General features: G+C 36.6%; 1 protein-coding gene across 3 annotated transcripts in view; it reads right to left on the bottom strand.

Annotated features, from left to right (window-relative positions):
- Positions 1–16,818, bottom strand: part of MTTP (microsomal triglyceride transfer protein) — a 54,912-nt gene that overhangs the window by 17,896 nt on the left and 20,198 nt on the right. For all 3 annotated transcript variants that reach the window (XM_028491678.2, XM_007115027.4, XM_007115028.4), the window contains exons 5-11: positions 13,605–13,712; positions 12,289–12,405; positions 11,863–12,002; positions 10,048–10,198; positions 7,746–7,903; positions 4,580–4,748; positions 3,574–3,681 (exon numbers count right to left, since the gene is read on the bottom strand). In XM_028491678.2, the coding sequence (XP_028347479.1) occupies positions 3,574–3,681; positions 4,580–4,748; positions 7,746–7,903; positions 10,048–10,198; positions 11,863–12,002; positions 12,289–12,405; positions 13,605–13,712 (951 nt within the window). The remainder of the gene's footprint in view (positions 1–3,573; positions 3,682–4,579; positions 4,749–7,745; positions 7,904–10,047; positions 10,199–11,862; positions 12,003–12,288; positions 12,406–13,604; positions 13,713–16,818) is intronic.

The following is a 16,818-nucleotide window of genomic DNA, read 5'->3' as shown; positions in this document are numbered from 1 at the left end:
TTAAAGAAATACCATTTCTCAACTATCAGATTGATCTTTAAAAATACAAAAGTTTGATAACATACGTTCTTATTGAGCCTACAGGGAAATAGACATTCAGGTGGAAGCATAAAATGCTACAATTCCCATGGAAGATAATTCGGCAAAAGCTAACAAATCTGCATTTTGATCCAATGCCCTGGCCCTGAAGCTACATCTCCAAAATTAAGAGAAAGTGTGCCTCAGATTATTCATTTAAGCATTATTTGTAATAGTAAAAATAGTGGAAACCACCTAATGACCATACATGGGAGAATAAACTGTTGTGCCTCAGTTTAACACACAATAGAGTACTAGGCAGTTGTAAAAGGAAGGAGAAAGATCTCTGTGAACCAGTATGGGGTGATTTCCAAGTTATGTTGTTAAGTGGAAAAAAGAAGATACAAGAGAGTGTATATAGAAGGCTATATTTTGTGCAAGAAAAAAGAAATAAAAGGTGTGTGTACATCTGCTTACTGTTGCAAAAAGAAACAGAAAGGAGAACCTAAAACTAATGATACCGCTTGCATAGAAAAGGTAGGTGAGAATGGGTGGAAGGGTAGGAAAGGGAATGAGACCTCTTTGAGAAAACTTTTAAAATAAAGTCTTGACTTTTGAATCATGTTACTATTCCATATGTTCAAGAAATAAAATGAAGTCAACAAGGATGAAAGGTGGCTAAAATTGATTTCAAACAGAAACAAATGAACATGAATGTATATCAGAGTAATAACTAAACAGAAGAGAATAAAAAAGAATTAATCCAAACAATGTTTGAACATAGTCCTCTGACTGTATACCTTTAGTGAAATATATTCGAAGGTCAAAAAGACTGTGATGAAGTCTTGAACTTTATTTAAGTCAGTTTGGTTTTTGTAATGACATTGGTGTAACAATTCCAAAATTATTTTGTACATGTTTTAGGATTGAGCAAATGAATCAGGATATTAATGTTCTTGAGAACCAGGGTTCTCACTGTGGGAGAAGAAAGGTATAATTACTGAATGACAGAAGGAGAGAAAGAACCCTATAGAATTGGAGGTAGCAGTATGAACTCACAATTTAATAAAAGTAAATATATGTATTTTGTCCATTATAAGAGCCTAGATGCAATGGCACTCAAGTAATAAGAAGTAAAAGTCTTTAGGGGTAAAATGTCAGATGCATGCAACTTACTCTCAAAGGGTTCAACCAAAATAATATAAAATGAAATAAAACAGAATGAGATAATGCAAATATGACAATACGTTAACAATTGGCAAATCTAGATGAAGCAGGTATACAAATATTAGTGGAATTGTGCTATTCTTACAACTTTTCTATAAGTTTGAATTTTTTCAAATATAAATTTGGTAAAAAAAGAAATTAGGATACAGGGCGATCAAAATGTAAGCAAAAACAAATAGAAAAAAGAAATAGAGGTTTAGAACTCATTGTGACCTGTGTAGCTGCCATTTAGACTGTCATAGGGCAGTAGCTTTCATGCCAGTAAATGCTGAAAAGCTATAGCACTCAATAGCTTCGCAGGTACCTTTTGGACAGTAAGGTATTGTGGATTGTGTGCCCAGCAGATGCCTTAAATTTGTATTTAGAATACATCGTTTTCTTTCTATCCAGATGTCTTTGATATGGGCAAAAGATAGATGAGTATTCCACAGCGGAAAGTTGAAAAGAAAATTTGAACATTTGCTATGGTCCATTTGGTAGCCAAGTCTCGTTATCTTCAAAGATGCATTTTTTTTTAAAGTTGCTCAAAAACATTAACAAAACTGAATGACAGTGATGGATAGTTTACAGCTATACTCATAAGGTAACTTTAAAGATGTGATAACTGGGCTGTCCCATTATCAGAAGAACTTTAAATGTAATCCTTTGTTTTGCTTCCTTCTCACTCTATATGCCTCCCTTGGGTAATCCCATTGTCTCCTAAGGTTTTAGTCACTCTCTATTCCTGGTCCTAACTCCTTTTCTGGGCTACAGATGGATGTGGCCATCTGCCTATTGGACAACTCAACCTGGTGTCCCAAAGGATTCAAACATGGCCAAAACAAATTAATAGCTCTACCCTCCTCCCACCCCCAAACCAGGTTCTCTAATAAATTTTGCTTAAGTGGTTCACATCACCATACATCTAGTATCCTAACCTGGAAGCTTAACAGTCACCTGGATTCTCACCTCTTTCTCATTCTCCACATCCCATCAGTCACTAAATACTATCGATTCTATCTCCTAAAGGGCTCTTGAATCTGTCTCCTCTCACCGTAAAGCACCTACGTTAATTCAGACCTTTATTAATTCGTGCCCAGGTTGTTGCAAACGTTTCTGATCAGATCGTACTGGCCCTAAGGCAGCTGACACCCAGTCTATATACCATTTTGCTTCTTCCTAGGTTAAAAAAATCGGCGTGTGTCATTCACCCCCTAAAAACCACATTATTCTCCCTTTTCTCTACAGAATGAAGTCGAGAGTCCTTAGCTTGCCATTAATAGAGATCCAGCCTACCTCTCTTCTCTCTTCCCTTCTTTCCTTCATCAGCACTCCCACCTGTCTGCCCTACAAACATACATATTTTTTGCTCCAGCCCCACAGAATTTCTCACTGTTCTCAAGCATACCAGGCTCATTTTGAGTTTGGGCTTTTTTATACATTACTGTATCTCTCCTAGAATGTCGTTTATTCCACAAAACTATCTCTTCACCTAAACACCTCTTCTAGGCTAAGCTATTTGATATTATTTTGGTGACAGCTTCCCCAGCACTCCCAAACAGAATAGTTTGGTGCATCTTCTGTAGTATTCACAGAGCACTCTTTTTTTTTTTTTTTTTTTTTTTTTTAATTTATTTTGGCTGTGTTGGGTCTTCGTTGCTGCGTGCGGGCTTTCTCTAGCTGCGGCTAGTGGGGGTTACTCTTCACTGAGGCGCTTCTCATTGCGGTGGCTTCTCTTGTTGCGGAGCACAGGCTCTAGGCACGCGGGCCTCAGTAGCTGTGGCACACAGGCTCTGTAGTTGTGGCTTGCGGGCTCTAGAGCGCAGGCTCAGTAGTTGTGGCGCATGGGCCTAGTTGCTCTGGGGCATGTGGATCTTCCCAGACCAGGGCTCAAACCCACGTCCCCTGTATTGGCAGGCAGATTCTTAACCACTGCACCACCAGGGAAGCCCCAGCGCACTCTTTTTATATTTCAATATTATTATTTATCTGTTTGCATTTGATAAACAGACTAGGAGTTCTTTGAGGATGGTAGAATGTTTTATGTATCTTTATATTAAGGCGTTAGCATAATGCCTAGCACAGAGTAAACACTCATTAAATACTACTGAATGGATGTTTTTATATGCGAGTTTTGTGTTTAGCCAAGATACTTGATATATGATTGCTGAAGTAAACCAGCCAACTCAAATAATTATGGAAATTGAAAAATATAAGAAGTCATAGTCCTTTAATGTCATAAAAACCATACAAACTTGATTTCTGCCCCAATGGTGGGCAGCACGGTAAATGTTAAATAGATTGGTCCGGAACTACAGATACGGTAAATGAGATTGGATTGGCACTTACTTTGAGTTTGCAGCCTTCATTCTGACACAGCTTCCTGACAAGGGCCCCAATGATGATCATAACGGATTCTCTGATGTCACTGCTCCCAAAGGAACCTTTGAACTTACTCTATTAGCCAAACAAGGATAAAATAGGTTACCAAAACATTTAAACATTTCCAAGGGATATTTTAAGTAAAGAAACAAAGGAGCCAAAGCCTGAGGAAATTGTTTTTATGTTCCTAGGTTGCAAACTCTGAATTTTGCTTTGGGGACACTTGCAAATTCACTATCTAGCTTTGGGTTGAAGAGTCTTAGAGTCCTTCCAGGTATTTTTAACGTGAGTCTGTGAAGTCCTGAGAGGTTTATGGACTGGGCTCATTGGGTCAGTGAATCAAAAAAATGGTCTGTAAAATTTTATGTATGGGTAATGAGGGGTTTCACTGATTTTATCAGATTTTTCAAACAAACCCATTTTCTAAAAAGATTATGAACTATTCCCCTAAATCATAAGTGCATAAGTGCACTTTTTGTTTTTAAACCTTGGATCCAAGAGAACTCTAGCTTTTGCCTCCAATATAATTTTTAATATCAGAAGAATTATATCTTATATATATATATATAACATGTATAAGATTATACATTATACAATGTACTGTACATCAAATACCATGAAGATTTTTGAAGTCAAAAATAAATCTTTTAAAATCAAATTTTGAAGCATAATCAAGACTTCTCCCCTCTGAAATTTTGTCCTATGTTACATTATATGCTAGGTGAACACAATCTTTAAATTTCCATAAAGTATAGTTTAAGTTATTTAGAGGAATTACAAAGAAGACACTATGTGAAATAATCTACTGTACAGTTAATGATTAACAGAAAGAAAATAGTCCAAAGGAATTTGAATATGACTAATCAGAAGGCTCTAGTTTCCGCCTGTTTTCTGATGCTAGCAAATTTAATTACTGCCTAGATTCCTAAGAGCAGCCGAGAGCCTTTATTTTTGCAGTTTCCATTTGACTTACAATGAGGGCTCTCAGGAGTTCTTCATCAGGATGGGAGGCAAATCCACAGGCATAGAGAAACCTCTCCTGGAGGATAATGCTACTGTCACTTTTGAAATCCAAAAAGTCCAAAATGGCATCTAATGAGTCTGGGGTCTGAGCAGAGGTGACAGCATCCACCAGTTGGGGTCTACAAAAAAGGCATAGTCACGGATATCAATGTTTAGGGTGCTTAAGAAATTATTTTGAATCGCTACCATTCATAGACTCCATTTTTTGGTTTACGTTTCCTAAAGAAGTGAACGATTTTTTATTTAAACAAAAGAAAAATGAATGACTTTCTCCAAAGACCCTTTCCCATTTTATTTGAAATCTCTCCCTTAACTCCCTTCTTTCTCCTCAATGTATACTCAGAATATACAAATTAATTTTACTGTACTAGCCTCAGCCAAATATAATTTGGAGATTTATAAATAAAATCATATAAATAATATTATAAATTAGGTTCAAACTCTTTTCTGTATGGGTCATATATAAAAGCTATGGTCCCCAAAATCAATTCTTTCTCTAATTAGCTTTGCAAATATATACATTTCTCAAATACGTAACTTAACTAGGGTAGTATCATTTAATGGAAAGATGGGACATTCTTTTCACTTTCATTTATATCCAAGAGAGACGTTTTTGCTCATTTTTTAAAAAATAAGCAGCACCATGGTATAGTTCAAGTTCAACCACAATGATTACTTGTGAGCAGATCGAAACTCCTGCAGGAAAGTGCTAGCTACATATTCTACTCATCAAGAAGCTTTGGTTGGCTGAGTCTTGGGATGGTAAAATTTCTGAAACTAGTTGCCATACTAATGAACACATCAGGTATGTATTGATATATATTTTATTCCACATTCACATAACATACCATACATGTATTTAATACGTTATACTTTTTAAAAAAGATATTCTTGCACTATACCATTTTGATCCTAACAAAAACCCTAGTGAATGAAGCAAACTGAGAGAGAGGTAATACTTATTGTCTATTATTGCACTAGAAATTTTAAGTGTGCAACCTTTTTTTGCTTTAACTTCTTCATCCGTAACATGGGGCTAAAAACAGTAGTTATTTTAGGATTGCTTGGAGGATTAAATTACATGGTCTATGTAAAACACTTAGAATAGTGCTTGGCACATTGTAAATGTTCAATAAATGTATGCTGGTATTAATACCATCACCTCACTGACCATCTCTATCAGTTTAATACTAATATTCTCCCTTATATATAAAGAAACAGAGATATCCAGTCATTTGTTCAAGGTCCCATAGCTGGTAAAAATATAGCTAGGATTGGAACTCAGGTTTTTCTGACTGGAGTACACGGTCTTTAATTACAGTGTTTCCTAAAGTGTTTTTCATGCAATACTAGTCCTACCAAATGCTTTAAGAAAAGGGATTTTCAAAGTCGTGTAAGTTTGGAATATGTTTAAGGAAATTTATACATAATATTATCAGATTAAAGATGCTGGATATCTCTGTAGCAGAGAACTGTTTAACTTGGTTTCTCCCAGTGTTTTTCAAACTCAGTTGCTCACAGAAGCCTTTCCTCTTGGCATACTTGTTAATATTCTATAAGTTATAAGATACACATAATAAAAACTTCGGGAAACGTTACATTCCACCACCCTGACTTTCACTATCCTACAATAAATAGAAGGAATTATTCTCTGTATTTTACGGATGTTGAAAGTGAGGCTCAGGGAAGCTAAATGTAAATGACCTACTTAAAGGTTGTCTGCTGTTGGAAGTCAGAATTTAAAACTAGGTCTTCTGATATTAGTGCATCCTAGTATCTTTTCTACCGTACTACGTTACGTGTGTGTTACCTATGATGTGGTACAATATTGTGTAAATAACCTGATTTAGAAACTACATCAAGCAATCATACAAATTATTGCCACCTTAAAATTTTTAGGATACAAATAGGCTAAGGCTTAGTGTAATCTCTGTTCTAAATAGCTAATTTTTGCACTATCCTTGTCATATTTTTGTTTTTGATAAAAAGATAAGTTACTCTAAAATATATTTTTCCTAAGTTCTATGATTAAAACAGAGTCTGAGAATTTATGATTTTGCATATATTTAACTTCTGGTTTAAATATTTATTTTTGAAGATAGTACCCAACTAACTTGTGGTTTGTCATATGGAATTCATATCAATTTTTTTAATGTCCTCAAGGTGAGTAAATAACAAATACAATCTAGAATAAACAGACTTCTCAGAAAAAAAACTAAATTCTCTTATTCTTGGGTAATTGAGTCCCTTGAACTCAGTGACTACTGCTGCTCTGTGTGTGTGTGTGTGTGTGTGTGTGTGCGCGTGTGTGTACATGCGCGTGTGTAACGTCCACTTTCTACTTTTTATTATCTTAATGGCTAGTTTCCACTGTTTGTCAAATTAATTGAGCCATGTTCTATATCATCAGTTAGTATAATTAGTGTCATATGGTTGAATTTGTAGTTACAGACAAATTTTCTATTACAAGACCAAAACACTTTTACTTAGAAAGTGTATTTGTATTTACAAAGTAAATTTGGTAATTAAGTCAACTCTCTTTACTGTGCATGTCAAATAAAGCACTCTCTCATCAAATATTCAAATAATGTACATATTTCTTTTCTCTGGATTCTTTTGGCTGTTTACCTCAGTACTCAATTTTCTTTTTAAAACACGGCTTCAATGGGGATGATCACATAAAAATGAAAGCACATTTTCAATTGAAAAAATCATATTTGTTTTTTGGTTTTATAATCAACTCTGAAATCTTTTCAAGTGTAAATGAATAGCTAGGGAACACAATTTCACAACAGTGAGGCAGCACATGCACCGTGGTGTCACAATGAAGTCCTGCCCCCCCATCTATGTACCAATCCAGACCTGATGTAAACTCATGAATACTCAAAAAACAATGTTCACTCTGAGTCACTACTGAAAACTTGTTATTGCATGTCTGGTCAATTAACCACTGCATTACTGCACTGAGGTATAACTGTTCAATGAAAACGCAAAACAACAAAACAATTGATTGGAAGGTGAGGCAGTTGGTTAAAAAGGGATCTTACTTGCTTAATAAACAATAACCCAGTAATGCTTTCCCACAGACAACCCCACACAATGTTCAGGGCACTTACAGTACTTCCTTGTTTTCAGCCTTTAGGATTTGGAGGATCTCTTCTTTCTTTGCAGTCCTGAGGCGCTTAATAAAGGTCAGGAAGCTTCTGACGGCCTCAGCCTTGGAGAGGTTGTCAGGCTGCAGGTGTTTTCTGATGGACTGCCAGTGCTCCGAGAGCTGCAAAACATGGCCGCAGGCCCATACCACATCCATAATTCTGAACATCCACATTTACAAAGGATGTTCTTTCCAGAAATAAACTTTCCTTTGTATCTGACAAGCCAAAGAAGCTTTTTGTGTCTTACCTCGATATATCTGATCGCCCCCTGTCCGTACCACACTCCTGTGGCTCTCAGAGGCTAACACAGAGGCCTGCTGACTCTGTGTACAATTCCCCTGTAGGAGGACTATTTTTGTCTATTAGCACTTAGCTCAAAGGACCTCAAGCTTCTGGGCATATGGGTCATTCCATGGTTACAACAAGGGAATTCTATCTGAGGCCACACTTTGACTGCCATAGTGAAATGATGCCAAAATTTCATTAACAACAGGATATTTTGGAGGGGAAAAAAATCAGAACCGCTGAAGAATTGTATCAGGTTTCTTATGTAGCGGAACCTTACTGAAAACCAGTTTCTGTAATAATTTGAGCTCCCTATTCTCTTTATTTTCCTGCTGTATGAAATGCAAACAATAGTAAATAGTTTGCAAACAATAGTAAAACATATTGCTGGGGTCTGAACTGTTCATTTCATATATCCATGTTAAGTAGAGTATTATTTAGATAAAGGTAATTCTCACATACACCATCGTTATGCTACTGTGGTTTTAAAAATAGTAAATAGTTCTAATTAATGACATCCTTTGGCTTAGAAATAAGCTAAAAACTTACTTTTCGTAGTTTACCACTTTTCCCCAGTTGTAAAAAAATGTATTAAATCTCATCAGTGACCTCTAACTCTGAATAATGTCCATACTGCCAGTTTTTAAATTACTCATTCCTTCCAATAAGCAACACATATATATTTTGCTCTTTTTTCAAGTCCTTTTTGTTTACCTAATCTTAAGAGGATATTCCAAAACAAAATTCCAGTTGTACTTAGCTAAAGATTTACTGGGTCATTTCTGAGGGCAGACAGCATATCAATGTGAAGGCAGATTTTTTTTTTTTCTTTAAAGGGTTGCACTGGTGACGTTATACTGAAGTTGGAAAACAAATTCCTCAAAGACATAAACCTTTCCCACAATAATGAAGAAATAGTTATGAAAAATCTTAGATGGCTCATAATGTTGGATAACTGTGGGGGGAGAAATTAACAGCATAAGAAAAGATGATTGGTTTCATTAGTCACCTTTCTAAATAATTTCCATCTCACATGACATCAGAAAATTACACCAGAACATGAGATGATTTATGGAAGAAAAACAAAAGAAAAAACCAAGTGTGAGAACAATTATTTTTTTGTCTCATTTTGGTTTTCCCTTAATTCAATTTTGGTATATTTGAGAAACTAGCAAGGAATTAGTGCCTCAGACTTTAAGCAAATTATGGTATTAGTCCTTGATGTGTCTACTTTTCTCAACACTAATAATAGCCAAGGGTAGAGCATCTTCTGGTAGCTACAAACAGAGCCTGAAGCCAAGTGTTTGCTCTCCTGACAAGAGGTGGAGTATTAGGAAATGCTGGAACCCAGAGTCATATCTGTGGCGATACATCACAAATGATTCATGCAATAAATTAAATTTCTCTTTGCTGGATTAAAAATGTTACGAGATGATCTACACTTTGCCTTGGGGATGTTCTATCTCACTTCTGCCTGTAACTGTAGGGGAGGTTGGGGCATGGTAAATAAGTGTTCCCAATTTAGGCAAAGAGTCTGGTGTCTTTTTTAGTCCTCACAGCAATTCTCAGAACACTGAGGTCAGTAAAACATTTCACCTGTGGACATATTACTACCAAATGACAGAACTTTCAGGATTCAGACCCCTGTCTGTGCTCTTGATGCCATGCTTTCCCCTTAACTTCATGAGGTCCTTATCCCCACTGCATTCTAAGTGCTGCTTTGAGGAAGCTCTCCTTAAGTCATAACATTTTTTATTTGAAATGAGTGGATGGTAATCATTGGTTAATTATTGTATTATGCATCACCTTAGGTGCATATAATTAGGCTACTGCCATTATAACTCAGTGGTGGCTGGTAGTTCTTTGTAAACTTTCTTTACAAATTAACCAAAGCTTCCATTGGAGACAAAAGGAAAACAGAACTTTAAGCCATGATTATTCCATGATTTGGCCACACAACGCAGTTGCTCACACTTACAGAAGGGCATCCTTTGCACTCGCTCTCAAAGACCTGGCCCACAATGGGAATGGCCGTGTATTTCGAATCAATTGCTTTAATGATGGCTGCAACCTGCTTCCCAGGCAACAGTCTTGGGCCTGCTTCCGTTGTCTTCAGCTCTAATTTCTGCCTGCATAACCAAGGAAGAGAAATGTCACATTAGCAGCATTCTTTTGAGTGAACAAGCTACTAACTGTCATTCTTTTGGCAAACAAGATACTAATTTATTCAAATTCTGTAAGGCCATGTCTTTCAAATAGTGATATCTCCAGCAGTAACAGAAACCTCAAGATAATTATGAAATTTTTCTGCAGCAACAGTTTTACTCAAAGATTCGAAAATTTAAGTCTGGAACTTAAGAATATTATGACAAGAGACTATAGGAAAGAAAATTTGCCTGGATATGTGACGTCACCTCTTTTGGATTTAGCCCAGCTCTCTGAAAATGATGTCTTCAGTCCAACCACGCTTCACTTATTAACTAAGACAGTTAGGAAATCTTGTTTTCCAAAACTGGCCTCAATAATATTTTTATCTGATACGCTCTTTCAGAAGCTTGCCTCTCTCCCTTTAAGAGGTGGAATCTACATCCCTCTCCTTGAACATAGGCAGGACTCTGTGACTGCCCCGACTCATAGAGAACAGTAGAAGTGTCAATATGTGGCTTGTGAGGCTAAGTCATAAAAGGGAATTCAGCTTTCATCTGGCATGCTAGCAGCACATACCTCGAGAGAATTGAGCTGCTGCCATGTAAGAAGTCTGGTTACCCAAACCTGCCGTGTTGAGAGGCCACATGGAAATAAAGAGAGATGCATGAGGAGTCTCAGTAGTTTGAGTCTCCCAACCCAGACACCAGATAGGTGAGGGAGCAGCCTTTGAACCAGCTCTGGTCAGTGACTGTCTGCAACTGCACAATAGACACCAAGAGAGGCATGCCTAGCAGGACCAAGGCAAGTGCCAGGATTATGAGTGAGAATAATAAAGTGATTGCTGTTTTTTTATACCACTAAGTTTGGAGTGGTGTGTTATAGAGCAATGGAAACCTGATAAACCTAAGTAATTAAAAATATTAATTTTATATGAAAATATATGAAAACAATATGGATATAGTACAAAGTAGAACGCAAGGTTCTAATCCAGAGGAGACGTCAATAAAATTTCAAGCATTTATGGTGTGAAGCATTTCTCCCAAGATTTTGCAACCATGTACCTCTGACATTAGGGCTACTTCAGAAGAAACATTTGAGAAACAATGACATAAGATAAAACTTACATTTAATGCTAGAGATGTTCTTCTGAATTAAACTTTGAAAATAATACATACTCTTAGATTTGAAATTCTAGTTCTTTAGCCTGTGAGAACTATTCTGACCAGAGAAATTTTCTCCAATTGAAATAATAGGCTTGAATATGTAAGTACTATAAATCACATCAAAAATTCTGTCACATCACTTTACTATGGAACTTTTCTGTGCTTATTAACAACAATAACAAAAAATAATCTTGAGGCGAGAACTCACAAATGCCACCATTTTTTAACGCTTAACATTAAAATCATTTGACAGAGAAATTAGAAAATAAATGAGAATGAATCAAGTAGTTTGCCTTTTCAAAATTTAAATTCTATTCAATAAACAATTTATTTTTAATGAAATTCTATTTAAAAACATTAAGTATTTATTACATGCCATATAGTACTGTAGATAATATATATACACATATATATTTTTTAAACCAAGTATAATAATATATCAAAGAACAGTAAAGAAAACTTAAATTCTAACATTATCTTACTTCGATAATATTTTGCCTGCAATTGTTTGTAGAAAATTCAGCCTCAAAGCATGTATCTCTTCTGCGAGCACAGCTACAACAAAGCTGTCTTCTATCTTATAGGTAGTGACAGATGTGGCTTTCGAAGTGACACCTAAGACCTAAATAAATAAATATATGTGGTTGTAACAAGTAATTAGCTTTTTATCTTTGAATCAAGCCAAATAGTGAATTATCTTTTCATCCTCACAAGCACTTCCCCATCACCCAAACCTACAATATATTAAGATAAACCTATTCATTTGATATTATATAAAACTAATACCCTAAACTAAAAATTATAAATGTTCCCAATTTATATTGTTACCTTATTCACCTATTATTTTAAAATAATCTCTACAAAAGGTAACTACTTGGTTGCCTCAAAGAAAGTGATAGCAAGCATACCGGATTTAGGGTTGTAAATCCAGACCTCTCTGCTTTGCATGAATCCAAGGCCTTAATTTTGATCACCTTATCTTGATGAGCCTGGTAGGTCACTTTGCAATCTCCAGAGATATCTACCTAAAAAGAAAAGCAAAAATATAATGTTTGGGGTTCTCACATGGACCATTTGAATTCCAGTGAGAAGTGGCTTGAAAATTGGGGTTCTAATATGTCACGGGGGACTGCCTTTCTGCCCAGGCTGACAAGCTAGGAAGGCAGAAGAATTCAATGTTTCCTGCAGCGTGTGGATTCTTTTCCATTCCCTTTGTTTGAGTCTTATGAGTGCCTTCATATTGCCCCAGGAAGAATAAAGGATTTCCTACTTCTCTCTAATGTCTAATAGGAACTGGACAAATGGCCCGGTCATAATCAAAACCTCTTGTAAGTGGGTAATTATGTGGCAAGGGCAATTGACTTTTAATGCTGTATGTAGGCTGTGCGTGCGTGTGCGTGTGCGCGTGCGTGCGTGCGCGCACGTGCTTTGATGAGCTGAGTATGATTCGAAATCCTTAAAAACCTGTGGGATTAATTCAACTCATTATAAGTCACATCAACAGTTTGAACGTAGGCAAATGTATCTCAGTACAGACTCAGTTTAGCATCTCTGAGTCTTCCCTCTGGCCTCTACAAGCCTTCATTCTAGAAAGCTAACCAGCATTCGCTTGGCCCAGCCTTGCCATCAGATTTTCTCACCCACTGATGGACTGGCTGAATTCAGACAAGAAAACTTGGACTCAGCTTTGCTTTTGACTCCAGGTATGGTACTGAAGGAGTCACTAAACTTCCCTAGTTCAACCTCGATTTCTTCATCTACAAAATGAAGGCGGTTTGTATAGACCAGTGGTTCCTCAAACTGACAATGCAGCTACATTAGCTGAGAAACTGTTAAAATACAGATGCTAATCTACTTAATCAGAATCTCTGCAGTGAATCCAGGGAATCTATATTTTTAATAAGCTCCCCGTGGGATAGTGCTGCACAGTGATGCCACTGGAATATTCTCTAAGGTTTTTTGCATCTCTATCATTCAGTCATTCCATAGGTCTCCTTAGTATGACTGATTCTAATTCCCTCTACCTTGTATTCAAATACAAATTGGAGTAAACGGCAATTCGTTTCGTATGTAAATGAGATAACCACCCAAGTCACCTTTTCTAAGCATTACCATAGCAGTAACTTTTTTTTAGTGAATTTCTGCAGATAGAAACCCATATAAACAATTTCGGTAACTTTATTGACAAATACGTTTCTGGATCCTTAATAATATTAGTAAGTACCTCACTGGTAGTTCCAGAGCTTAACTGCATCTGAAATAGACTAGCCAGGCCTCTCTTGAGATTTTCTATGGCTACTGGTTCATTTTGATATGAGTAGAACTCTTTGACCTAGGCAAAAAAAAAAAGGACAAACATAAATAGAGCAAAAAGGCATCATTTACCAGATTTGGTTAAAGAAATAGCAGGGAAGGTTAGATTCTCACCCCCTATCAATTCTGGGAAAAAGAGATCTGTTAGTCCAAAGCTGGGACTTCTTTTTTTGTGAAAAGAAGCTATTTACATTTCTAAGAAGCTAGACCGTCCAAATATGACATTTCAGGAGACTGTTAATGAAGGCTCTGAATATGATGAGCGAAACCTAGGGAAGGAAAGAGAGCACCGATACGGGGTGGGATTTCTGTGAAAACAAGAAGGATTGCCCAAGGAAGAGAAATCAGGAACACTCTCTTCAAACATGTCAATGTATTCTCTACCTGTGATTCTGCTTGAAACAAAAACTAACCAAGGTTTAAAATAACATCAACGAAATAGATTCTTGGAAGAGAATGGCAATCCCCATGCTTGAGACTCCTGAGGCAGCACAGCCTCTAAGGGCTATGATAAGGGCCCACACGTGGCCAAAATGCCCACGGTCAAGATTTCACAGGACTGATGCTCTGCCCTCCATAGCATTCATGTTGGCCTTGGGTCTAAGGAGACACACAAGGTTGGAAGACTTGAGGTTTAGGGTGCTAACACTACATGGCCTGCCCCACGTGCTGCTTTGAGTTTCTCTTTAGAAGGTGGGAAAAAGAGGTTGGAATGAGGAAGGTGACTGTGATTTGGCTGCACTAGTAAATGGTTTATCTTAGCATTGTTTCATCCTTGAGATTTATAGGCACAGAGGTAATAACGATGTCTCATACCGTTTTGAACATTTAGCTCATGTTTAGGAAACAAGGATAAAAATACAAAGAATTTTCTGGAAAGTAGGCTGTCATTTTTCACTCTGTTTTGACTCCAAACATGTCACATGATTTAGAAATGGAGAGGTTGGATATAGCTTCCCTGTAAAAATTCCCAAGGTCTATGATAATTATAGCTGGCATTTCTACCAGAAATATCCTGAATGCCTTCCTATTTCTCTTTAAAACCAACCATGACTTCTCAAGTAAAACTGAAAGCTCAGTCATTATGCAATAAATTCAATTAATACCAATCTGAACAATTTAGTGTACATGAAAACTCCCTCATCCCTCAGAAGAAGAAAATACTTTGCCTGAATTATCCTAACAAGTGCCTCAAGTTTTCTATTTTTATTTTCTACATATACTCTGCCTAGTGATAGATTTATTAGGTACTTTATCTGGCAATCAATTTTAGTCATTACAGTGGATGAACCTATAAATGTTGGAATTGTGTTTGTCCAGCTTAAAAAGGAACTGGAATAGTGATCTCAGTGTCTGAAAATCCATGGCATCATATTCTCAAACAAATCACTGCCAATTTCTCAGAACCAAGGCTGAGTTTCTGATGTTCTATTTTGTAAACTAGGTCTTCTTTCCTTTTAGGAATTATAGTGTAACTTTCTTTTCAAATATTTGGGAGTATGGAATCTGCAAATATCAGGACTAATAGAGCTTTACAACTGGATCGCTTGAGCCCATACACAGTCAGAAGGGCTTACTGTTAGCAATACACACATGCCTAAGGCCTGTGACTTTTTTGGTCTGAGCCTTAAATACTTCAGAAAGTGAGAGGAGCCATTAAGTGGGAAAAATGCTTGTACTATCATCAGTATCCTCACTTTGCTTCCAAGCTACAAAATATGCCTGAACTATTTATAAAGTTTTACCTAAAATTTCAGGAAACCCAGGTCTCAGATTTAATCTTTAGACTATGCATGAGGTTAAATGCTCTCCTGTTACTCCTACTTCTTTTGATCTTGACTGCTAGATACCTAAGAAAATGGTATGCTGATTTTTTTCCTGGAAGGCTGAGCAACATAAACTGTGAGACAGAAAAATTTTTTTTCATTCCTTCTATTAGCTTTTATTGTTTCCCTAGAACTAGAAAAGTGAACAAGTCTCTTTTTCCTTTGTCTGCCTGCTACATTTGGGGCCCAAATTCTCTTCCTTTAGTGCAGAGCAATGAGAACCAAAGTGAAGACAGCACTGGTATCCATATTAGCTAAATGTCAAAACTGTTAGAATCGAGTAGGGTTTTGATAATTAAGAAAATAATAATAAAATATCAGAACTTGGAAGTTTAATCCACACGGCTGACACAACAATAATCTTAAATTCATTATTTCACAACAGGAACTAAGTAAGTTTTATTATATTCAGGCCGTAAAGCTGATTACTTCATTCAGTTCTGAAATGAGCTCTGGACATCCAAGAGCACAGGACTCTTATCTAAATTCACAGTCTCCAAAACTTCCAGAGACCGGCAGCATCGTAGACTAGACACAGACTAAGACTTTAACCCAAGGAAACTAAACATAGAGGGGGAAGGGTGGGTTGTGGGGAAGGAGACTCAGTGCCTCTTCTGGGATAATTTTGAGGGCCAATCTCCCCTTGGAATCAGTAGGGATTATACATATTTCTTTTCCTTAGGAAAAAATTACTTCTATACATTCCCTTAATTTACACATTCTTTAAGATAAGAGAAAGCGAATTTTCATTAACTGGTCAAAGAGCAAAAATAAACAAAAAGGATCTCAGCAAACAGAGATTAGTCATTTTATCTGGTCTACTTAGCTGAAGCTATGTCTCTTTCATATGTATCTAAGACAGAGCATAGCTAAGAAATGGTACATTGGAAAACAGACAAGTGAAGAAATATATAAAGAATTAGAAGGTTTTCAAGGTGCCACATTTCTTTTGGAGGTTCCGTGTGTGTACAGGAGCCACACTGCCAGATTCAGAGAGCAAATCAATGTCTAGGAACAACGAACAACACAAAATAAGGGACAGACTCAGCAGCCACATGATTAATGTAATCAATACTGAGCAAAAACCAGAAATAGAAGTCTGGTAATATTCTAGTTAATTGGATTAGCATCCAACACTGTAACTTGAGGCATCTTTTGCATGTCAGTCTTAACCAGAAAACTGTCATATTTCCGACTTCATCTACGATTTGTAGATAAAACTAGAGTCATACCCAAACATTTAAGTAGGGGAGATAAGTAGGCATGGAAAAAAATACGTGCAATAAATATGCATCTAAG

This window comes from Physeter macrocephalus, chromosome 7 (assembly GCF_002837175.3).
Source record: "Physeter macrocephalus isolate SW-GA chromosome 7, ASM283717v5, whole genome shotgun sequence".
Taxonomy (NCBI): Eukaryota; Metazoa; Chordata; class Mammalia; order Artiodactyla; family Physeteridae; genus Physeter; species Physeter macrocephalus.
Note: the sequence above shows the minus strand (reverse complement) of the source record. Positions and strands in the feature narration are given on the sequence as shown.